At 39.3% G+C, this 26,604-nt stretch overlaps 1 protein-coding gene across 5 annotated transcripts in view; it reads right to left on the bottom strand.

Annotated features, from left to right (window-relative positions):
• Positions 1-26,604, bottom strand: part of MLIP (muscular LMNA interacting protein) — a 258,418-nt gene that overhangs the window by 206,220 nt on the left and 25,594 nt on the right. For all 5 annotated transcript variants that reach the window (XM_088479668.1, XM_088479670.1, XM_088479667.1 and 2 more), the window contains exons 2-3: positions 23,590-23,664; positions 22,061-22,285 (exon numbers count right to left, since the gene is read on the bottom strand). In XM_088479668.1, coding sequence (XP_088335794.1) covers positions 22,061-22,123 — 63 coding nt within the window. In that variant the 5' untranslated portion in view covers positions 22,124-22,285; positions 23,590-23,664. The remainder of the gene's footprint in view (positions 1-22,060; positions 22,286-23,589; positions 23,665-26,604) is intronic.

Raw genomic sequence — 26,604 nt, forward strand, 5'->3', positions numbered from 1 at the left:
TGAATCTGGCTATCTTTTAAAAAATCTATAAATCTACATTAGAAATAAAACTCTCCAAGATTTAGGAGACAACATGCAGGAAAATCAGTGCAAATGACCAGGATACATAAATAGAGTCCTCCTTTTAAACATGTTATAATTATCAATATGATTAATTAGAGCTCTCTTGTAAATGTATTTTGATTAGTGGCAGTGCATTTTTAGATAAGCACCTTGATAATAGAAGTGCACTTTTAGGGGCTGATTCTGAGTCACACAAAGACACGGCCACGGCTGCGCCTCTTGCTAATGCAGATTTGTGTACACTGTGATACTTACTTGCAGTATTACAAATCCGTCTTGTTGTGTCTTTAGATCTACCCAGGGGTGTCTAAGGAGAGGAGGGGGCCCGTGTGCACTCCCTGTGCGGTGCCCCCTCCTCTCTTCCCGGTGGCCAGCAGCTGACTGACGCGGCTGGCCAGCCACCGCAGCATTAGTAGACTCCAGGCACTGGAGTGTGCCCGGAGTCTACTGCGCATGCGCAGAACACCGGAAAAATGGCCGCGGTGGCCATTTTCTGGTATTCTGAGCAACACTAACACCCGCCGCGGGACCACGGACAGGTAAGTTTAAAATAATATGGGTGCAGGGTGTGCCCTGCACACACTGCACCCATTATAGATACACCACTGGATGTACCATTGGATGCACCAACAAAACTTGCACCAGCCCTGTGGCAAGTGCAGTTTACCTGTATGAGCACGGCATCCTGTGTTAGCGGTTTTGGTCTTTGGACGCAGACACTTAGCAGTAACACGCCCTCATCTACTTAGCTACCCCCATGTAACCTGCAAGGAACGTCCGCTGAATTCCACAGACCATGCGCCTGATTCTTTTCTGCATCTCTAAGTGCTAACAATCGGGACGCATGCGAAGACTTAATCATCAGCCAACTGCGTGCAGCATTGACACTGCATGTGACTCAGAATCAGGCCATTAGTTTCAAGGAAGAATACCAATACATTTTATTAAGAAGAATTTGGGTGCTAATACAGTATATAATAGCAATTTGCTTAAAATGTTACCAATCAATGAGATGTTAAACACTCTACAATCATAATATATATATATATATGGTAAAATGTAGGATTTGAGAAAATAAGCATAAAATTGATTGCATAAAGATTTAGAAAAGCTTGCTACAGACAAGCAGTAACACATTGGAGTGTTAGATGCTGCAGGTGGGTTTAGCAAGTGCTGAGTTATCATCTTAGAATATAAATGATGATAAAAAAAATATATAATGAGGCCCTGGCAATTCAAGTGGTGACAAAAAATATGACATAGTTCATTCTGCTCGTACATTCATAAATTTAATATGATATATTTTATTTATGGTATAAAATAATTATGCACACTTTATAAACGTAAACTTCATTAGCATATTTTTGTGGACCTATTATAAGTTAGATATAAATATAAGTATTAAGAGAGCTAAACCAAACTGGTTAATGTGTAGGATTTTCTGTTACAATTTGACACTGGCAGAAACTATGCTGAGTTACATGGGAGTTTATTCCAGAAAATGTGCAGTGTTTTGATTTTACTTTTTACCACAATTTGCAATATATTACAGTTTGTTTTTTTTAAGTTAGTATTCATGAACACTTACCTTATCCCTGTTGCAATCTTATATCAAGCTCTTTGGCAATCCCGTCTTTCCTTTCCTTATTGCTGATAGTCTTCTTTTTTTTTCTTTTGCACATGCGCTCTCTGTCTGCCCGATGTCTGCCTCCTGATGTTCCTTCTGTGCACATGTGCCTGCCCATTTCAAATCAGTGCTGCACTTTTGCGCATGTCATGGTGTGGGGCAGTGCGCAGGGGCGGGGGGTTACCTTACTAATGACAGCAGGGGTAGGGGCACACTGGGGCAGCGGGTAGCACAAAGGAAGTGACCTGGCATATGCATATGTTGGGTCACCTTAGTATAGCAGCATCGGGGGTAGGGGCAGAGTGGCAGGGTACACTGGGGCAGCGAGTTATACGGAGAAGCTGACCCTGTATGTATGCCAGGTCACCTTACTATAGCGGCAACAGGGTTAGGGGCAGAGCAAGGGGTCACTGGGCAGAGCAAGGCAGCAAGGAGGAGGTGTCCCTGCATATGCCCAGGGCTTCTCTGATTGGCTGCTGAAGATGAAGGGGGTGGGGAGAGCAGGGAGAATGCAGGGAGAAAGCTATCTTCTATTCTCTTCTCCACTCAGGAGGCTGTCTATGATGACAGATGGAGGCTTGATACATAAACCCCTCAGTCTGTTGCAATATCTCAGCATTGGCCCTGCTGGACAGCTTTATTTTTACACTGCAATTTAGATTTGAATGTGGACACGCCCCTCTCACATCTACATTTCTCTGCATATTTAAATCTGTCCCACCTGCAGTGCAACAAGGTTTTTCCAAGGTGCTACGTTGCTTGTTTGTGTTTTTGTTTTGCTCACAACTACAGTCAGGGCCGATGCTACCATTAGGCAGCTTTAGGCAGCTGCCTAGGGTGCCGGCTTATGTGGGGGTGCCACTGAGTCTTCCAACAACACAAATGAAGGATGTCTCTTTCCTTCATTTACATGATATTGGTGGCAGCCACGTATCTTACCAGCTGCATCTGCCACTACCTCTGCCTACGCTTTGCCCCTTCCTGATCTGGGGCAGGCTGGCCACATCACTGAAAGTCACATGACTGATGAGCCATGTGCTGTAATGAGGGCAATGTTGCGCGGGTGTCCGGACCCTGCTTTCCCCCTTACTTTCCTGCAATAAATGAGCTCCCCACCCTTTTAAACTTAGACACTGCCCCCACTGTCCATCATGACTGCAGGGACATCTAAATGTGGACAGCGAAGGTGGTGGCTCACACCTCCCACAACAATAGAATGAGCCCAGTCAGCTGTGCAGGAGACTTCTCCCACCTTCTCCCCAGTGTGTCTTCCTCCTCACCAGCAGCACGGGACCTGCTTCCTGGGGCTGCAAGAGACAACAACTGCATGATAGTGACAATGGTGAGAAGATCAGCAACAGGTAAGTGGAACTGGGAGGAGAGGGGCTTGTGTGGGAGATGGGATTGTCACAGTTCATAAAGTTGATAAGTATAAGGGTTAGCTATGTGGGTTTTATTATGAGGGTAAAGGTGTTAATGTAATATAGATAAGATTAATTGTTTAATGTTTGTATTGGCGGTCTCAAAATGCTCTCAGTATGGTGGTTACAAAAATGCTCTTGGTGTTGCATTGGCGTTACAAGGATGCTCTCAGTAGCTACTGTTTGGCGGTCACAAAAATGCTCTCGGTATTGTATGACTGTCACAAAGTTGTTAATGTTATTGCTATATTGTTTTAGTGTAATTTTTATAATTTATGTTGTAATAAATCTAAATATAAATCTACAAATATTTTAAGAAGTCAAATTTACATGTGAGCAGTTGTCCAGAGGGTATTGGGAGGAGCAAGGGTGGCATTGTGTATCTTTGCCTAGGGTGCCTAGAAACCTTGCACTGGCCCTGACTACAGTATGTACACCTATGTGTGGAATTTGTGCTTCTAGTGGTTCTGGTTTCTCACACAAGCAAAAAACAATGATATACTGTGTGTATTATATTTATTGGCTTCTGACAAAAACACCCTAGTGTGTATGTGATCATGTGGGACAAGGACTAATTAAATATTCTCTGTGTAATAACTTACTACTATCTTACAGAAAATTAATCTATTTTTTAAAGTATGGCGAAGATTTAGTAGCCAAATTACTTAGAAAAATATTAGATAGATGGTAGAGTTCCAGGTAATTAATATTAAAAAGACAAAATGATTACAATAGAGCAACCCTTTATTTATATGCATAGTAAAACATTTTTGTGCTTCAAAAATAACCAACTGATATTGCCCTTGATATCGCAAGGCAATTCTGACTACAGTACATCTGTTGATGCATGATTTTCCAATATCACTACTACAGTATTCAGTAATAAAATTACTTTATTGAAGTTTTTTTAAGGATCTCAAACCTTCTAACGTGAACCCTGATTCAATTTTAAATATACAATTTTATATCAACTTCAATTAGAATTAATTTGTATATATACAAACAGGCAACCAAATATTGAGCCGAAATGCCTCAGAGGACCCCTGTTTTCGCTGTATATTCCTTTGGAGGGTTACATCTTTCCAACATTCCTTTGAAACTATCTATTGAACATTACGGTGGTTAGCGAAATCCAGGGAACTGTTAGTACTATTGCTTTAAATTAACCTGCATTGATGAAATGTAGCTGATGGGTTATACATACACTAAAGGAATTTGGAGACATTACTTTGGTATTAAAGGTGTGCATTTGACACACAAAAAGCCGGACTACTACTGGTAATTTGGGTTCTCCTATTACAGAACCTGTTAACAGTGGCGTAGAGAGCCCGGCTGGGGACCAGGTGAAGGGGGTATGGCCTAATGGTGGGAGGCGTGGTCACTCCCCCTTGAGCTAAAGATAAAAAAAAACACTTTTGCAGCACGTTAGGTAGAGGGGTGCAGTGAGCCCCTCAGCCCAGCGCAAAGCCAGAGAGGGGTGCGATCAGTGTGATCGCTCCCCCCACAGGCATAGGAGACTGCTGCAGCTGTTGCTCAGCTGTGTGCTGGGCTGCTGTGTGGGTGGGAGGAGTGAGGGAGGGAAGGGGAGAGCAGCGCCAGCCCGGGCCCCCTGCCGGCCCCTCTAGCAAACCCCTAAATAGTACCCGCCCCACCTTCAGCGCCCCTGCCTGTTAAGGCAGTCAACTGACAAATTTAGGGTCAGGAGTTTGATCCCTAGAAGGGGCAATAAAATACATTTGATATTGATGTTTATAGGATATTGCTGGAAACTGTACCTTCCTTGTATTAAAGGTTTATGAAAGCTGAAATTGTGTTACTTTTTTTATCAGCTCTCTATATAGTGTTTGATATTTTTGATTAATCATTGTGTGTAAATAAATGTGTTTATTTAAATAATTTTATATATGTGTCCCGATTGATTTAATTTCTGCCATCTCATATTAAAGCACTATTCGATATATTTCATAGCGCAGTTCTTATCTTGTTTTTTTGTATTTAATCGTGCTTCAACAAAAACCACGTGATATTGCCCTCGATATCACAAGGGAATTTTGACTACAGTACATCTGTTGATGCCTGATTTCCCAAAATCGCTACCACAGTATTTAGTAATAAAATTACTTTATTGAAGGTCTTCAACTTTCAAATATGAATCCTGATCTAAATTTTAAATATACAATCTTATATCTACTTCAATTAGAGTTAATTTCTATATGTTCAAACATATTGCTGATATTTTTCTCTGTAAGCTATGTACATTAATATTGATGTATGACTATAGACTTATAGCTATCAATATGTTTTTCTGAAATAGAACATTTCATCCCTTTGAAGATGCTTCTTAATGGAGAAAATCAATTACCTTTTTTTTACAGTTAAATGTAATATGTGTGCTGGCAAATGTCATTTCAAATACTTTTTGTGACATTATTTAATGCAAAATGTATACGAGTATAAATGTGTATAAAACATGCTTCAAAAAATGAAACAACCTTTTAGCAGATTCAGTAAACAGTGTACTACATGATGTTTTTAATATTCATTTTCACAGAAACAAAAATATAATTGTATGCAAAACTAACCAGAACTTTTACAATGTATTCTTGAAACAATTACTGATTTAATTTTAAGCTCTCACCTCTGCCACTGAGCTCATACTACTAGAAATAGGCAAACTGAATCGTTCAATTCTGAAATTCAATCATTCTGAAAATCAATGGTGTTATAAAAAGGATAAATAGTTTTCTGCCAGCGATAAGCCTAAATCAGGCATTGCTAAGTGCATTGCATATACACAGGAGCAATCCTAGTGTCACTGATAATAAAGCAAATAAATGCATTACTGATGTATCCTAATTCTCATTCAAACTGAAAGTACAGATGACTCACAAGAGTTGCTATTAATTGACTTCGCTTTATCAAAATTAGCTTTTTCCAGTGCAAAGATACAGAGACAGTGAGTAACAAACAAACAATAGAGGTATTGTAACAGTGGACTGCTAATCAGATTTTTTACATATTTGGAATATTGATTGCTAACTTGATTTTTAGGGTGCATTGATTAGGAGTATTCCATATTCGGCATGATTATTTTAATTGTTTTTATGACTATCTAAATAATGTGCGGGGGAGCAAATTAACATCTTTCTTAATTATAGGGTATGGTCAGTCCATATTTTGTTGGTCAGCGCTGCCGATACATTGTAATTAGATTAGTTAAGCAACTCAAGTAAGCACAAAAGCTCAGCCCCACTAAACCCAAATCCACTACTACTGTATCATCATACACTTGCTGCTGTCTATCATAGTAATGTTCTAAAAAGATAGGACTGATTTCTCCTAGCACACGTTTGTAGTTATGGGAAAAATCTATATTTATATTCTGTATTTACGGCTGGGCAAGAGACCACTTGGCAATGTCTTTTGGAATAGCATAGTAGTAGATAACATACAATATACAGTATTTCTTATTTAATTTACAGTACATGAAACGTTCTGATTCACAGCCATCCATCATGTTGCATTTGGAAAAGTGACATTGTGTATTATTACTTACCTTTGTATTGTATCTGTAATGTGCTGACAAATAAATTGCTTTCATTACTATTTCACGGCACAGTAGCAGGATCATTATTTATTATCTGGAGATTTAAGAAATCTTTGAACAGATTGTTTTATATTTTGTTGAACTTTATTCTTTTGTAAACCATAAAACATATTGTGCTAATACCTTAAAATGCTTCTGTCCTAAACCGAATATTTTGTCCATATTTTTATCTACTTACACAGTAGTGGTTTACACAGTAATTATATAGATTCATTTGATTACAGATGTGATAATATGACATAATGACAATGGAGATCCTGATTAGTGAAGATAAGACAATGAATGAAATCAGTAATATAGTCAAATTAAAGCAATAAAAATGCAAATTCAACATATAAGGTCTTGGTTTCTTCAAGAAAAAAGAAAATATTCTTAAATATACTGTACAAACTTAAAATAAATAATCTCTTTTATTCTTATTTTACCTCTCCATCTTGTTGCCTAACCACAAAATATCTTATTTTGCCCAAGCACAACTAAAACTATGAGCATTAATACAGTCTTAACAAGTTCCCAACTAGACCCATCATCCTACAAAACACAACATTTTGAGAACAAAATGATTAAATTAATTTTGAATTCCTCTTTTACTGCTCTTAAAAAAAGCTGCAATGCCTACTGATTATCTTCAGGATTAAATACAAAATTACTGCAAAGTAGCACTGTGGTATCTTTGTATTAGCAATGTGTTTAGGAACTTCAAGTCATTCAAGCATATACTGTACATATACTGTATGGCACACTTGTAAGACAGGTAGATACAGTAGCTAGTTATTTTGCGGTGAATGCTCTAGTTAAGATACTAAGGGGTAAATTTACTAAAGATAGATTATTTATAAGTGGAGATGTTGCCCATAGCAACCAATCAGATTCTAGCTATTATCTTCTAAATGGTGCTAGTGAAATGTTAAGTAGAATCTGTTTGGTTGCTATAGGCAACATCTCCACTTATAAAAACTCTCATTTTAGTAAATGTAGCCCCATTTAACAACTAGACATATTTCCTTTAGCACTAGCTAAAGGTATTATGTCCTGCATTCAATATTTAACAAGCAGTAGTAATCTAAGAAACCTTCCAGGTTTTGCGGTGTACCAGCCGGGTGAAAGTGTCATGCACATGACACAGTAACCAGTTGGTGGCAGCAATAGGCTGGCAGCAACAAAGCGGTGGATGCCACTGAGGAAGGGGATTGTAGCTGGACCTCGTCAAAGAAGTAAGTATTGTTGAATATCAGAGGCATATTCATAATATGACTGCAATACTTGATGAAATATGCAGCTGGTATTATGGTACGTTCTTAAATGGGGCCTTAAGTTGTAACACATGGAATACTTTAATTTAATTCTTACATATCATTTAGAAATTGATAAAATTTGTAGATTTACAACAAATGATTATTATTATCATCATCATCAACATTGATTTATTTATTTATAAGTTGTTGCAAGAGTTCCATAGTGTTGTACATGGGGAAATTAGAAGATATAGTACAAAAGAAACATATATACAGTGTGCAGTTAGCATACCGTAATTATATAAAAAACATGAAGGGGAGAGGGCCCTGCTTATGTATGCTTACAATCTTTATATATTTTTACTATTTACATTCATCAAAAATAAATGTTATGGAGTATATTCAAATAGCATTATAAACACATTTACCAAAACAAGTTTGTAAAATGTAAAAACCTTGGTCAGTTATCAGTAAAGAGAACTTATTGGCATATTAACCTTGTTTTCAAGGTATCACCTTATTATTGTAAGTTTGGGCAAGAACAAAAGGTACCTTAAATATAAACTTAATATAGCTTTGTCAGGGACTCCAATAGATATTTCTGATTTGAATCAGACATGTAGGCATATTCAATTAGCCATGAAAAGTCCCGTACTTTTTGCATGGTGTACTTTTTGCTGACATCGCTGGTTTTCAATGGGAAAAAGTGATGCGCTCCTCCCCGCTTATCCCAGTATTCAATTAGAAATCGACGAAAATGGGACCTGGCGAAATTTGTAATATGCAAAACGTGCTGTCAGATTTGAGGAAATCAGCCTGAAACCCCCACAAAAGATGCACTGACATTGGGGATCACTCTAGATACCCCCAAATAGCCCTGCTGAAGGTATTTGGGGTACTTAAATGCTCTCAATATTTCACGTCTTTGCATAAATGGTGAAAAATAGCATTTAGCAGTTTTTTCGCTCAAAATAAGTAGTCCCAGCAAATTTGGGGTACCTGAAAATGGTGGCTAGCATATTTTTAAGTTGTTAAAGTGTAGTTTTAAAAATCGTTAAAAATCCACCTGCCGCAAACACCTGCAAACTTAAAAACATCTGGAGCATACTTGGGGACTCCCCGGGAGTCTATTTCGCTACTTTTTAAGTTTGTCCTCCAACTTTGGACTTTTTCGCCCCCAAAACGAAAGTACTTTTTTTGGTGTGATCTAAGGACTTTTTTAAAAAAATTTTTAATGCAGTTTACCTTTGGGGTACTGTCCCAAGTGTGCAGCTTTGCACCCGAAAACCCTAATTCTGCACTATTTTTCAACACCTATTCATAGGCGAATCTTTTTCGCAGGTCCCATTGCATTGAGTTTCTGCACCGGCGAAAAGTCTTTGGAATTGAATACGGAGGAACTTTTTGCATGGCAAAATGACGTCACCGGCGATACTTTTCTGCAGAAATTGACTTATCGCGGCCTATTGAGTACGGCCCTAGGTCAAAGCCAATAACTGTATCTTATTAAATCTTCTCTACAGTGGGGGTACAGGTGCCAGTGGCCTTCTGGCTTTTGTGGTTCTACAAGTGCCACAGAGCAGGCTTGCTGGGACCTGTAGTCCCACTGTAAATAACAAAAATATTTTTGTCTTTAACCCATTACACCCGCACCCACCGCCATTAGGGGTGTCTGAAAGAGCCCTGGGCCCATCCTCAGGAGGGGAACCCCATTTCATTTTTGGGATCCCAACTTTTGGAGGATTGCCAGCCCTGGGCTGATGAGTTTGAGATTGGTTAATGCTTTGGCAAGAGGACCCCATGCTATATGTGTCCTCCTGCAATTGCATTACCACCCTGGATTGTTCAGTCTGGTGCTGGATATAGGAAAATAGGGGAACTTCATGCCGGTTTTACCCCCAATTCTCCTGTACCAGAACATGCTCAGAGGTCCAGGCTTGGTTATGCTTCTTTTGGTGGCGGGGACCACACACTGTTTTTTTTTTATTTATAACCATTACATTTCTTTTAACCCTAAGAATCCTGCACAAAACATAGTGATCTGTGCAGTGCTTCTATTTTACATTTATATTCATGTTTTAGGTTCTATTTGCATTTGGTTTTGATCTGAAAGTTCAAAACTAAATGCATTTACACCTGCCAAATCTGACTAAATCTACTTCAGAATCGAATGTGTGATTTGGACAATGAAATACAAAGTCAATTTCAGACAGTTTGTGTTAACATACTCCCGTGTTTCAACATAAGAGTCACCTTCTGGATGTTAATTTAAAAATAAGCTCTAATACCAGCTGACCAGTGTCCAACTGGTCTTCTTTGTAAAAACAAGGTGTCTAGTATCAAAGAAAAGGAGGTAAATAATAAGAATTTTGTAATCTATTAAAATTATATCAATAAAACATCACTATATTTAAGTTTTGAGGAAATCATTTTTCTAACAATTTCATGCCTAAAGAACAGTTAATGAGAAATTAAAGAAGTATTCATCATTCTTGGCATTTAATAAAAAGGAGAGAGCTGCAAAGGTCCAGTCTTTAGAAAAGTTAACTAATGAGGAAAAAGCAGTATTTTCTAGAAAGCTGTGCACATATGACAAATACTACAAAATGTTTGCAAATAAATATGAAATTGCAAACGGAGGTGAGATGGTTAAAATAGCTGGTGTGAGCACTGGGAGTATAATTCATAAACAGCGATAGTAGAAGACAGACCTCTGAGGAAGAAGAGCTCTGGTGGACTTGGAAAAATACACCAGGCTCAATCTATAAGACTTCGGGGATAGCATGAAAAGACTTTTGGCTGGCTGCTGACCTTTGAGGATGGTGGCAGCTCCCAACAAAGAATGAAGCTGAGGACCGGGGAGGCTTGAGGTGGTGGCAAGGCAAAAGAGCTTAACAAAGCCCTCCACCACAGTCTCTCTTTCTCTACAGGGTAGATGTCTGTGGGAATTTTCCATCTACCTTTAATCCGCTTAGACCACCAAGTAAATGTGGATTAGGTCAGCTTCCCCAAAGCTAGAAAGGCCACTAGGCCTGCACCCCAAATTTAGGATAAGCAGTAGGCCCATGCCCTGTGGTTAGGTTGAACACTTGGCCTGTGACCCATTCATAAATCAGGAATTAGTTTGTTTGACAACTCAGATTTGGAGGACTAACTTCTTACTGGCCTCCACACACTGGGCCTGTGTTTTCTCACCAAAAATGGTAGAAAAGCCCAACTAAAGATAGAGCAGAAGCCATAAGTAATGCAACAAAACTGGTCAGCTGGTAGGGTGTACAGATGGAAATGTAAAGAGCAAATTGCTACAAGTTGCTCCCATATATTCACTAGTCTATTGTCTGTGTTTGAGGTAGATTTCTTGCATTGTTATACTATAGGCCAGAAATAGATAACTGTGTATGTGTGTCTCCCTCTTTTCCCATAAGGCTCTGTGGACAGATGAGGCAAGATGAAGAGATTACTAGTGGAGAGAACCTTCTGTGTGTGTCTTTCTTCCTTTCTGGGCTCCAGTGAGTTTTACAATCCATTGTAAGGTCACAGTTTTCACCTGATGTGCAAGCACCCCTAGGTGAAACTTGGCATCTGAGGCCAAAAGTGCCAATGATGATTTACCACACTAACCTGAGGAGGGATACCTGTTACAGTAAGGTGTTCCCACTGTATCAAGCAGGGTTTTTTCTGATCCATTTTCTTGTTCTTTCCCTATGAGGTTCATTCTGCATCTGTCATCCATACCATTTCGAATTGAAGAATTATCCTTGTAAGGGACTCTGGAGATGGGTCATCTGAGGTGAGCACCCAAGAGGGACCACCACTACCACCCACTTACACATAATTGATAATTTAAATAAGGATATACTAAATAGGGGCTGTGAGTTGAAGATATAATGGAATTTTTTAGAAATGAAACTTGTCATCAGTAATAATTAGGATTTAGCAAATAAAATGGTAGTTGAGAACTTGGAAGGCACGGGAGAGAGCTAGAGGAAATGTTTTTATTCCTGGTGGGACCAAACCAATCTGAAACATATATATATATATATATATATATATATATATATATATATATATATATATAAAAAAACATGGTTTAACTATTTTAAATATGGCCATAAAATTGCTGGCCAATCCAGAATGAGAGTTTATTTATTCTGACATGTTAATATTACACTGATTTTTGGTCATTGTAAATATTTAGCTTCAAACATAGTGGTCATTTTTAAAGTGATGTGTGGTAAAATTAAGAATATGAACAATAATTCTGCAATGAAAGTAGCCTTGGATACAACCCCAAATTAATGTATAAAAAAGCACTACTATGGAATGATCTGTTTAATAGGCAGGTTACATATTCCTTGATGCACATGAATGAATTATATGATAGTAGAAACTGTACTGGTGTTTTGCATGTTTAAAAATACTGATTGCTTCAGTAGATGCACATTTTATAGTCTAAAACACTGTTACAACTTCAGGACAAGTAAGACTCCAACCCAAATCTGGTTCATCAGGAAATTATTCATTTGCAAACTGTACAGTGGCCCAAAGAATCTGGAAAGGAAGTACAGTAATTACAGCTCCGTCATCTTCAGAAATCCTGGATCTGCCATAGCTGGAAAAGGAATAATGTAACTATTATTATTTTACAAAGTGCAATTTCCACAATTTCCAGGAAGTGGCCATCCTAGAACTGACAGATAATATCTCTGTTGGTAAACACCCTTCAGGAGATGGCAACACAGAAAAACAACAATTCGTATTATTTACCCACTGCTAACCATCCGGATCCCTTAACAGCAATGCACCTCATATGGCCACTTCATAATATGACACCCAGTTTGCAGCCTCATCTGCCTTATGACATTGATACAGTCACCATGTTTGATCCATCAGTAATGTGTTCTACCATGTTTTTGGCCTTCTACATTCTAACAACATCATTAATGTACAACATTTAAAATATATGCCCCCTCACCTTGCAGTTGCAACTCAACCCCTTTTCTTAAACAGAGCTGCATGCTGCTTGTGCAATACTCTACAAAGTCTTGGCTGTCAGCACCTGGAGCATCCCCTCAAGGCCCTTGAATGGTGTGAAGTTGATAGTCAAGGCTCTGGAAAGCTGCCTTCATTTTTAATATTTATAGTTATTATTTATTTAAAAATGTAATAGTCACAGCAAGAAATGTGAAACAAAAAATATAGTACAGACAATGATTATTTTGAAAACTGTAAACCTCAAAGTTCCAACAAGCAAACTCATAAAATTACTAATATGGATTGGATTTGTCCTCAGGCCCTCCAACCACACTTTTGTTTTCATTATAAAAGGACACATAATTCTAAAATGTACAAACCACCAGACATTTCTGCTACAGAGGGGATGGATTTTTTTCGGATTTCGGACAGTATATTTATTTTTTGTGTGGTCCCCCACAAAAATATACAGTATATACATTTAAAAATATATATATATTTGTCCTAGGGCTCAGTGGTCATCTTCAGCACTGTTGACATTGACAATTTCATCATCATTGTGACAGGCATCATCTTTTCCGTCACTGCTGTTAAGAAGATCATCATCCCCAATGAACTAATATTGCATATAATATATACCCATATTTTGAAGGATGGCTATAGTGTTCCTCAAACAATTTAATTTAATTTTGATGAACACCAATGTCTCTACATTTTTGGGTAGTAGCCTCCTATGTCGATCTTTTAGAGTACACACTGGAGGGGCGGCAGCTTAAGTACTCCATAACTAGTGTGTACAAGCTGCTCCAAATATCCTTCTTTCCCTCCTAAAATTCCAATGGACACTCTGTGATGCTAATTTGTGTATTGGCATTAAAGTATTCCTCCATCATTCTAAAAATTTACACTGCATAACAGTAAGATGTGGTAGGCCAACATACTTTGCAGAATCACTTGCTTTCATCATATCCTCCTTAAGCTTCTCTAAATTATTTTTAAGTAGTTTAATTAGAGGTATGACTTGATTCAGGTTGGTAGTGCCAGAACTCACTTTGTTTGTTACACTTTCAAATGGCTTTAGTAGCATGCATATAACTGAAAAGATTCTCCAATGTCTGACAGTAAGGCAATATGTCCCCCCCTTTTCCTATATCATGGTGAGATGTGTAGCTCTTGATGGTTTACGGCTGTTCCTCCAGGTGCATAAGCATATAAAGTGTGGAATTCCACCTCATTAATATTTCTTGTTTTAGTTGATGATATGACAGATCATATTTTTTTTGCAGATGGTGCAATCTTCTACAAACTGTTGCAGAATGCTAAAATTCCGTGAAACTTTACAGGCCATGGAATGTATCTCCTGCACAGACCTCAATTTTATGAAGAAATTCTGAACCACTAAGTTTATTATGAGTGCAATGCATCAAATGTGTTTAAAACTGCCCATTCGAATTGCATGCAGAATGTTGACTCCGTAATCAGATATGAGAAATCCAAAGGAGAGTTTTATCATGGTGAGCCATTTCAATATAACATTAGGAATAAAGCCAGCAATAAGAGTGAAGCCAGCAATACATAAAGTAGCTTGCCTATGAATTAGTTGGCATTACGTGCTAGCAATGTTGTGCTGGCAGAATGAGGATGGTTATGATGATGCTACTTCTAGCACTACTTCTGAGGGTGATACACCTATTGTCAGGTTGCGGCCTAGGATCGGCCGTTACTCACTGCGGTGCCAGATTCCCCTGATCCCTCGGGTGGTCAGACGTCAGGTGCAGTGGCGGGTGACACGCTGAGCATTATTCTGAGAGCCATGTGAACATCTGTGTGCCGCGCCGTGCCTTGGTTACGGTGGTTGCCGTCATGGACACGGCCATGACAGTTCACATCACCTGACTACCCTTTACCCAATGGTAGCATGGTAGTGGTCAGCTGATGCTGTCCACCTATGATCTGCTACCTTAGGTTATAAAGCCTGCCTCCGGACAGAAGGAAGTTGCCTGTGCAATGTTTTTGCTATCTAGTGTTTACTGCCGCTACCACGTTCCAGGTTCAGTCCTCGTGATATCCTTGTGTCTACAAACACCAACTCTTTGTGCAACAGAGCATCCTAACATCTGGCATGTGTGCTAACAAATCCCAACTCTTCATGCAACAGAGCATCCTAACATCTTGTCTGTATGCTGATGAATACCAACTCTTTGTGCAACAGAGCATTCTAACATCTTGCCTGAGTGCTGACAAGTGCCAACTCCTTGTGCAACAGTGCGTCCTAAACATCTCGCCTGTGTGCTAAGCAAGTGCCTATCTATTGTGCAAATGAGCGTATTTACATCATTACCTGCATACCCATCTAGTGCCTCCTTGGTGCGCAATTGTGCATCTGGACAACACACCGGCGCTTACTATTAGTGCCATCCCTTGGCGCAACTCGGAGTCAAACCACCTTCATTTATGTAGTATTATAAGTGCCAGCTCTCGGCGCCATTGTGTGTCAAAAGACCTTTCCAGTGTACAAGTTGCAAATCTCCCATTGGTGCAGTTTACTTCTTACAGAAGTAGTTTTCTAGGGCCACTGTAGTAACTTCTCTATTCCCGTGGGTACTGGACACCTAACCAAAGGACCGCGACCTGCCAGCTGGGTGCAGATAAACCCATATCCCGCTTGGAGGGGTCACTGGTGAACACCTCCCTGCTGGTTAGACTTCGCACCATTGGTCAGGTCTCATAAACGTCCTGCATTCATGGATGAGGAGATCTTACATACAGGCCCCATGCCTCGGATTCCTTTCTCAGCCCGGGACCTCAGCTTTCATCCCCTCAGCAGGGGATTCCACTCAACCAGTCATGACACCTATCAAGTGGGCTGTCACGGTAATGTACAGTAGTCCTTTGTTTGACCATTGCCACTTGTTTGCATATCCATAGTTAGGTGGATAGTGGGTACAATGTTACTTTAAATGTAAGTAATGACTTTGGCTTTGACTTCCCTGTAAAGATGGAATTTGGAAGCAAGGGTAAATGACCTCTATTATTCTGCTGAAACTTGCTGCATTTTGCGGATATTGGATGAGGATAAATTGCCAATGGATGTCATGGCTTGGGCGAACTCCTGTGCAACAGAATGATGGGTGTCATCAGAATGATGGGTGTCATTCCTGTTGCACAGGAACTCCTGTGCAACAGAATGATGTGTTCCACTTAGCTCCAGAGACCCTGCAAAAATCCTACATATATCCTGCATGTTCCTGCACCACAACCATCATACATGACTGCATGGTCCTCTGTATGTTCTGCTCAAGCTCCTTTACATTCAGATCCACTTCTACAGCGTTTTAAGTTAGACAGCAGCCTGGACGCCTGGACCTGGGTGCATCTTCTCCCCAACAATAACAAGCAGTCTAGAATAAGACGCAGTCCCACTACTAGTGGGCAGCGTCTTAAGCTAGACGGCAGCCTGGACCTGGAGGTATCTTCACCCCGGCAATAACAAGCCGCCTAACTTAAGACGCTGCCCCACTGCTAGTGGGCAGTGTATTAAGCTAGACAGCAGCATCTTAATCTAGATGGCTTGTTATTTCCAGGGTGAAAATGCGCCCAGGTTCAGGCACCCAGGAACAGCAGGGAGCACAGGGGGGGTTGATGAAGGGGTGCACTGCAGAGCATGGGGGTGCCCAGCAATTAGGGACAAGGGCTGCAGGGTGGATGGTGGGGTTTGCTTTGCCAGGAGCACTTGCAGGGATAAAAGGGCTGGCTGGAACCTGTAGTTCCATGGTTGAAAGTAGCGTCAGGGGATGAGGTATTAGCGGGCAGCATCTTAAGCTAGACAGATGCACCTATGTCCAGGCATCCAGGATAGCGGGGAGCACAGGGGGGGTTTGTTGAAGGGGTGCCCAGCAGCGCATAGGGGTGCCCAGCAATTCGGGACAAGGGCTGCAGGGTGGATGTAGGGGGCTTGCATGGCCTGGAGCACTTGCAGGGATGAAAAAGCTGGCTGGGACCTGTAGTTCCACAGTAGAAAGTAGCATCGGGAGATGCGCTATTAGCGGCCAGCGTCTTAGCACGGAGGGGGGTTGATGAAGGTATGCGCTGCAACACATGGGGTTTCCCAGCAATTAGGGACAAGGGCTGCAGGGTGACTGTAGGGGGCTAGCATAGCCAGGAGCACTTGCAGGGATGAAAGGGTTAGCTGGGACCTGTAGTTCCACGGTTGAAAGTATCGTCAGGGGATGTGCTATTAGCGGACACCATGTAGGATATGTATACCTTTTTGTATTGTCTAAAAGTAACATGTCGATCTTTTATCTGTCGATCTATTAACTGTCGACCTAGTTGGCATCGATCTTTGACTAGTCGATCTTTGATATGTTTATTTATTAACTGTTTACCTATTTGGCTTCAATCTTGAACTTGCCGATCTTTTATATGTCAATCTATTCACTGTCTACCTATTTTCCTTCGATCTGTTATTCTGTCTATCTTGTTTGTTGTCGATCTGCATATCGTTGATATATGCTTTGTATCGATCTTATGTTGTGTCGATTTGCTTTGTTTTGATCTTATGTTGTGTCGATCTCATGTCTGTATCAATCTTCTGGTGGTTGATCTAGGGGTCTGGTCGATCTATGGTTTGTCGAGCAATTGTTCCTGTCTAACTAGTTGGAGTCGATGTACTGTGGTCGATGTATGTATTGTCGATCTCAGTTAGGATGATCAAACAACCGGACACCTCCCCATCTACAATTTGCAGCTGCTGCAAGGTAAGTGTGTGTGTGTGTGTGTGTGTATTGTGTATGTATGACATATATGTGTGTCTATATATATATATATATATATATATATATATATATTAGAACTAAAACTTTTAAATCCTGTGATTGCTCCTGCTAATACCAGTCACAGAAATCCACGTACCAGTTATGGTGACTCACCTCATAACCATAAGTATATTAGAGCAAAAAAGTTGCAGAGTCCAGTTCACAAAAAGAATGTTCATTGTACAGAACACATGAGGGACTGTAATAGCAACAAGTACCTGATGCTCTCAACCACAAAAGAGTGTTATATGATGATCTCTGACTTGCAGTCTATGGATCTCTGGCACAAAAGGTTATTTCACCTTATATATGACAGTGTCCAGAAACTCCTGCATGGGATGGTTAAAGGTATATCCATGGCTGATACTGTAATACCAACATGCGAAAGCTGCATTACAGGCAACCAAAGCTTTGCCCATTCCTAAAATCTGCAAGTCGAGATGAGGCACCCCTTGAATTGGTGCATGCAGATGTGTGTTGTCCAATGGAGGTTAAATCAAAAAGTGGAAACTGATATTTCATAACATTCGTCGATGATTTCACAAGAATGGCACACCTTCCATCAAACAAAAGAGTGAAGTGATATACAAGATTGCAGACTATAAGAAATTAGTGGAACACTCAAACCAGTCACAAACTAAAAGTCTTGAGGTCTGACAATGGAAAAGAATATCTCAACAAAGATGTGGAATCTTTCTGAAGAATGACATTGAACATCAACTGACCAATGCATACAGGACAGACCAGAACAGAATGGTGTAAGTGAATGTGCAAATTGAACCTATGGCAGTCTATCTGAAGAATTGTGTATCCATGGTTACCGTAAAAGACAAGACACCAATAGAGGCATAGTCTGGCAGAAAGCCAAGTGTCAAACATCTCAGATTTTTTTGGGTGTATTGCCCATATTCATATCCCCAAAGAAAGAAGATATAAGCTGGATCCTAAGCCCATGAATTGCATCATTCTTGGATATTGTCAAGAGAGTAAAGGTTATAGACTCTTGAATTCCAAGACCATAAAGAATGTCAAGTCAAGAGGTGTTATATTCCAAGAGTCACCACCACTTAAAACAAAGCTGGAGTTGGAAATGCAGAACAAGTATTTGTTATTCGATATGCCAACAGCTGGAGAGATACATTAGCTGTACCAGACTATCAGCAGGGACATCCAACCACAGAAAAGAAACTCAGTCATTTCAAACAGAGGAAAACTAGTGAAAAGATATTATGAGGAATTTGCAAATATCACATTCTCTGAATCCCCAAATTTCAAAAGGCAAAGTCAAGCAATGACTAGTGGGAGTGGAAATCCAAACTAGCCAAGGAAACTCTATACCTTAAAGAGAATTTGAGTGACCTGAGTCTACCTGAGGTAGATCTGCTTCCTCTCCTTGTCCACCAACGTGTTTCAACTGATCAAGTCTTTTTGACTAATCTGACTAAGATTTTTTTTGCGTCTTTCGACCAAAAATGCATCTTATGGTGCATACACACGATCAGATTCTTCCTTCAGATATGAACGATAACGATTTAAAAATCGTTCAGTCGTTCATATCTGAAGGAAAATCGTTCATATCTGACATGCCTGAACGATGGACGATCAACGATGCGCATTCCCGTTTGTCAGATAACGATATCTGACATCTGATGGGTTTGCAGTCAGACTTGGACGATTCCATTCATTTTAATGCAGTCAAAAATAGTTCAATCTTTCAAATCGTTCAAATCGTTCAAAACTTTGGTAAAATCATTCAAATCGTTCAAATTGTTCAATCGTTCAGTCGTTCATCTGACAAATCTGACAAGTCTGACAAATCTGACCGTGTGTATGCTCCATTAGTCTCAATGCAATGCAACTTATATGCACTAGAAGACTGCACTGCTTAATTTGATATGTGACACTTGTACTATATATCTGTGTGTGTTTGAATCTAAATCTGTATACGAAGTGCTATGATGATTTGGTTATGGATTTTTTCTAAGCCAAATTCTATTGTGCTTCATTTACAGACTCAGTTGCACACAATCAGTGCAGTCTCCTGGTGTTTTAGTCACATCGCATTGCAACTAAGATGCATTTTGGAGCAAAAAAAATTGACGGGACTCACACCAGGTGTTTTGCCCCGCATGGCATTTTGAGGCAAGATGTATGAGGGCACTTAATCCTGCAACACTACCTTCATACATGACTGGCTGGTCCTCTGTATGTCCTGCTCAAGCTCCACTTCATCCAGATTCACTATGGGCCATATTCAATTAACCACAAAAAACCACTTTTTGGCAAAAAGCATTTTCAGGTGCGAACTTTTGCGCACAAAAATGCGTATCGTACAATTCTTTAACCAAAGTGCGAAAATCCCATAGACAGAAACCGGGTAAACTATTTTTACTATCTCAGAGCAGGTGAAAAAATTTGCAAAATCCCTATTTTTGGCTAAAAATGTAGGGACCTGGTTAAGAACCCTTAGGACACCAAATAATCACCCCCCTAAATACCTAATTAGGCAAAAATATTTTTTTTATTTAACTTAATGCCCCTTAATAATGGCATGTCATTTTTGTGGTCAAAATGTAAAAAGTGTTGTAAAATGGGCTTAAAGTACTGGGTGAGGTACTTTGGGGGCTGTATGGATGGGACAGGTGTTTTTAGGATTGCAGATGGCTGCAGCAGGTGTATTTTTAAAAAAAATTAAAAGTGCATTTTATAGAAACAAAACAATACATGCACCCATTTTAATGTACCTCTAATTTAATTACAGCAATCATTTTCTCCAAAAATATAGCTTTTTATAATTTTTCCACACTTGTGAAATCAATATAGAACACTAATAAAAGTATTTTGGGTTCTCAAATTGTGTCAATGGCTGTTATATGTATATTTGCATGTGTCAGTTTTTATGGGGTACAGACAGATTTCCGTAAATTTTGCTGTACTTTTCTCTGGTTTCACAATGCGCTATGTCTTTTGTAATAGGATAGTGTGAAAAACGAGAGCGTGCATTGCGAAAAGACGTGAAAATTTTGCACCAAAACATGCTTCTCTGATGTTAAGTTTTCGTTTTATCATGGCTAAATGAATCTGTAACTGTGAGTATGGCTGTACAAACATCTCTACTACACTTCAATAAAACAAAACACCTACTTAAATACTAAGGCTATCTGCTGTATCTGTATTCCGCTGGTGTCTACTAATACACCCTGCATTCCACCACAAATAGTACACACATATCAACAAAACATACACACGCACACACATTCCCTGTAGCAGTGATAATGCTGTTCTGCAGTGCAGGGCAAGCCTTGCTTTTTTATATCACTATGACAGCCAGCCCAGTGTGATGACATCACAAACCTGAGGTCTCCTCCTAAGTCCCAAATCAACAGCAGTTGAGGCAATACACGTTTTTTCATAATATTTTACTGCTTGGGTTTTTGAAGTATATATAGAGGACAAGTTTCACTCATCATCTGCACTAGAGGTTAGATACAAACATATATTTTCTTTCCCTTTCAATAAAAATGGGAACATTATTTATAATAACAGAAGTCTTAGTGAACATGTGTTCCTAAAATTAATTCAGGGTTGAAATGTAAAATATAGCTATTACTGTTTTAGTCACATAAACCGCCAGTATTGCTATGAAGAGTGGTTTGTGTCATAGTAGTACTTTCACAACAGCTCATATACTGTATATGAGCCCTTCTGGGAACGTGTTGAGGAACATGAGAAGAAGGGAAAGGGGGTGATGTTACTTAAAATAGGGAGGAGATGATGCCACAGTGACTAAGCCATCATAGGACAGTTTTCTGTTCATTAAATGCAAACGTCAAGGACAAATATAACAGGTAAATAATCAGGTAAAGTAACATTCAATAAGTTAAGTAAAATACATTTTCTTATGTCTCTAGATTTATACGAAGTAACATATTACAAAAATATAAATTAGGATAACACTGAATCCTAAATCACTTATTTTCATATAAGCCTAAGATTACTATATTTTTATTTAAACACATTTGAGTGAATTGTACATGAGTCTATGGAGAAAACAAGCAGCTGGATTCAAATAACAATTTATTGTAAAGTCAACAACAGGCAAGTTTATAAATAGGTTACTCTGTCTGCAATCTATAATTCTTTGCAGTGTGCCCCCCTAGTTTGTAGAACTGCTGATTATTAGCAGGTGAGTACAGCTGCAGTCTCAGAACACCAATTACAGGACAGAATGTAAATAACATATAGAGCTCCTACATAGCAGCAGCAAGTCTCTAGCTTGACAGTTTTATTTACACACAAAGCGTGGTCAGTCTTACCGTAGTCGTCTCTCTTACAGTCTTGTTTGATAGGCTTTTACTTCTATGTTTTCCTAAATCCATTTTCCATACATAGATCCTTAGCAAAATAAAACCATCTTGTTAGTCGTTGGTTATCTTGGTTCTCTTCAAGCTGCTGTCTTCCTAGTGTGTCCTACAGATAACTTCTTCTTAACAGTACTTTCCAATTATAGTTCCATGAAGCACGCAAATAGTACTGCGTCCCTGGAGGAACGAGACAGCTGGCTTCAGATAACAATTCATGTAGAGCCAAGCTCTATTTCAAACCTATATTCCATTATTTTCTTTAAGGCAACTTAAACATCTGTATTTCATCATTGTTATTTTCCTTTGTGATAAGTGGAAGGCAATAATATATCCTATATAAAATATGTTTATTCATATTTAGTTTGTTGTTAGGTGTGAGAGCAGACAGAGAACACCTAAAAATAGCTAAGTAAATATAACCAGTGTTTTAGTTTCTGAGCCAGAGCAATGATGTTTTGGTGTGCTCATCTCTGACATTATATGATATGTCCCGGTATAAGAGTTCTCAATCTGTGTCTTCCAGTTTGTATCATAAACTAACTTCTGCTAACTAATAATCTAGTATTCTGATAACTTTTGAATAATAGTTTATTCTATGTGGTTATTCCATTTCTTGTTTGAGATATCAACTATTGTCACCATTAACCCAAAGCAACCATTATTCCTTAAATAATTCTTATATTTTATTAAAACTGTACCTGCTTTTATCTAACTTGTAGCATATGAATAAAAAGCAGGTATTGTATATTCATAATATTTATACATTTTGTGACAATTATGGTATATACTTGTGCCCAGGACTAATAGAATGGACAGGTCTCTATGGTTTAAATTGACTGCCAGGTAATTTTATTGCAGTCCTCTTTGAGGACATATAATTAATTGAAATCTGTTATGTTAATTTGGCAATGCTGCCTCCCATTGCCTTAGTGTAGCCTACCTCCTAACTGTCCCGCTTTGAGGTCAGTACAGTCCCGTTTTTCTTGGACTGTTCCACCAGCCCACCAGTGTGCAGCAGTGTCCCGCAGTGTTGGGGGGGGAGTTGGGGTGAGCACACACGGGTGAGTAGATGCTGTGCGCATGCACCCGGCATCTATACTGTGCAGGGACAGCCCATCCCTGGGGTTAGCCCAGTATCTCCAAGACTGCTGGGCATGCGCCTAGACTGACAGAACAAGGGTATTCAGCATGGCCATGCCCCCTCCCCGCTAGGCCTTTTTGGGTGTGCACACTGAATACACATGAGTAGTCCCTCTTCCAGGATCTATAATGTTGGGAGGTATGGTGATGATCCATATAATGGGCAAATAAATTATATATTATGGATATGATGTGCCCTTCCAAATTTGACATGATGTATTGTTCCAAGGTCCCTGAATGTGGTGCCAGTTACCTGAATATCCATTGCCATACAATATGTTTACATTCATCTAATACATTATGCCATCTGCTGTAGCCCTGGTCTGTGTGCTTACAATCACCTGTGCTATCGGTTCTGGGAACTCCATTCTCCAACATGTAGGGTTCCTTACAATTGACAGAAGTCTGTACAGATTCTGCTGGTAGAGAATGACAGAATTAATCCAACAGTTGCAGGCTATGGGACAGGCTTTACAAACTGCAATGCAACATGAGGAACAACAACCCCCTATTCAGCATCTTAACATATCATTACTATATAAATTTTATAAGGCCCATATGTCTTTCTGGGCGTCTCTTAACCAATGTCAGATTCACTTTTCCATGTTATCCCACTGATAGAATGCAAGTGGATTTGCTTCTCTCTTTGCTCATGGGGAAAGCAGTGGTCTGGGCATCACCTGTTATGGAGCAAGATTATTAATTGTTTGGAAATTTCCATGACTTCATAGATACTATGAGTATTATGTTTGATGACCCCAATCTAGCATTTATTGCAGAAACTGCCTCAGATTCATGCCAACAATTAAACAGATTGGTTTATGAGTACACTGCAGAGATCCACAGGAGAGTGACTGATACCACCTGGAATAGCACTGCCCAACACTTCAATTTCTGCAGGGGTCAGGTTCTGACTAATCTCAATAAAGATGCGCTAGTGAAGTGGACATTCTGGTGAGTGTGGATTATCTATTTAAACTAGCCATTAAGATTGAGTTAAGCTTTAAGGAGAGGCATAGAGAAAAGGTAGGCTTAGTTGACCCTTCTTTACACTGGACTGCAAGTTTCAACAAAACAGAAGCTACTTATGATCTGCATCATAACCTATTATATGCAGCTAGGCTTTATGCTGGAAACCTTTATCCCCTTTATCCAGGGAGAAGAGGGACCGTCATTGGGTAATAAACTCATGCATGTATCGTAGTAAACCTGGTCACTAGGCTACCAGATGTAGTGTTAAAACCAAGAGATTACATGAGCCCTTGGGAGCTACACTTAACTAGGGAAAGGAAGAGATGAATCAAAAGTGTTCAGTCCCATCCTTCCCAACTCCATGGACTCACATGACTGTTACTATTCTTTTACAGAGAAACAGCCTTAAATTAAGTGTGGATGCTCTCATTGACTCTGAGCTGGAGGAAATTGTGTGGCTCATGGTTATATGTTTAGATTGAGAATTCCGTGCATGTACATCCAGCACCCATATGTGCATTTGATGGTTCCCTTTTGATGGATGGTCTGTTTACTCAACTGACTTTTCCTTTCACATTATGTGTTTTAACAAACATGTTGAAACCATATCGTTTAGACTCTTCTTGTTTTTCTGTTATTGGTTTCCCTTAGTAGGTGACTAATAACACTATCATTGACAGGCAAACCAGACCGCTTTAATTTTCTTTATTATGGTACTGGTCTCCTCTCCTTTAATGACTCACTAATACCACTCTAAGGGTTGGGAGTTTAATTCTAAAGGATTAATCTATACATGTATTCAGCAAACTTCAGTCAGAGGTCTTGCCTCCAAACAGCATTTATGATTGTCCCATTGATCTCTTAGATGGAGCCATGATTACATTTAGAGAAAATATATTCATTGGTAGAATTTGAATTACAAGCCTTAAAATAAAGAAATTATAAAGTATTTCACAAGGGATTTAGTAGGCCTTGATCTTCACATGTGGGAGCCCCCATATTTTTTGTCAAAAAGAAAATATGGCTCATTGAGACCTTGTGGGGACTATTGTGAGTTAAATGCAATAATCATTCTCCAAAACCATATGGATGCCTACATGGACCAAGTAGGATGCCACCCAAGGATAAGGTAAGTATGGAATTTTATTATTTTATTTTATTTTTCAATAAAGGATTACCACAGTCAGGGTGTGAGTACTGTGTTATTTTAATATTTTCTTTACAGGTGAACTAAAGGTGCCAGTGGGCCCTTAATGTCTATGACACACTGTCTGGCACTTGTAGTCCACCTGTAAAGAACAATATTATTAACTATACTTATTATGATACTATATATCCACCACCAACAGGAATGCTTTCAATCTAGAGCTGGTATTTCCTTGAGAGGGGGGACGCCATTTATAGGTGGTCCCCACTTTCTGATGAATTCCAATCCTGGACTGACCAGTGAGGCTAGTTAATGTGATGGCAGGGTGTTCCCACACTGTGTGCCCCCCTGCTATGGCATTATTTCCCGGCTGGTTAAGCCCAGTGCTGGTTATTGGAAAATAGGTGTAACCCCCACACTGTTTTTCCCCCATTTTCCAATACCAGCCCAGGCTGAAAGATCCTGGGCTGGTTACTGATTTGGGATGGGAAGATCCCATGCATTTTTTTATTTTAACACTTTGATAACTTTTTAACCTAACAAAGCCTGCATAGATCATAGTGATCTGTGCAATGCTTTTGTTTGGGCGGGTTTGCCGTTCTTTTTTTAACTTCTATTTCCTGTCAGTTTTGAATTGAAAGTTCAGAACTGATGGACTTTAGAGCTGTAAAAAATGACTGACATCAACGCTGGGTTTCATTTGAAGCTGACACCCAACAGATGATGAACCATCATAAACAGTCATTTTCCAGACAGCTAAACGCCACTGACATCCATCGGGTTTGGTTTAGACTCAAAACCGATGGATAGTAAATTTAGTCTTTGCTAGGATATTGCATTTCTTCATCAGGGATGAAGATGGATTCTGCTGAATTGAAGGCAGTAGTGGAGTGGCTGTTACCAATTACACTTAAGTAGAAACAATGACTCATTGGATTTTCTGATTTCTAAAGACGATTCATAAAAATGCTTCTACTGTTATAGCCCCAAACCAGTTTCTACTGTTATTGCCCCAATTCACATACAAAATACAAGAATTATCATGGATACTTCTGTAAAAGAAGCATTTATACAACTGAAGCATCTTTTTACTTTTGATCCCATATTGATTCATCCTGATACCAATTTACCATTTATTGTTGAAGTGGATGTTTCTGATTTACAGTAGCTGTGACAGGATGTCACCTACTGAACTTCATTATGATGTTGGCTATAAGAAACTTCTGGCTATAAAGCT

This window comes from Taudactylus pleione, unplaced genomic scaffold (assembly GCF_031769625.1).
Source record: "Taudactylus pleione unplaced genomic scaffold, aTauple2 ptg000244l, whole genome shotgun sequence".
NCBI lineage: Eukaryota > Metazoa > Chordata > Amphibia > Anura > Myobatrachidae > Taudactylus > Taudactylus pleione.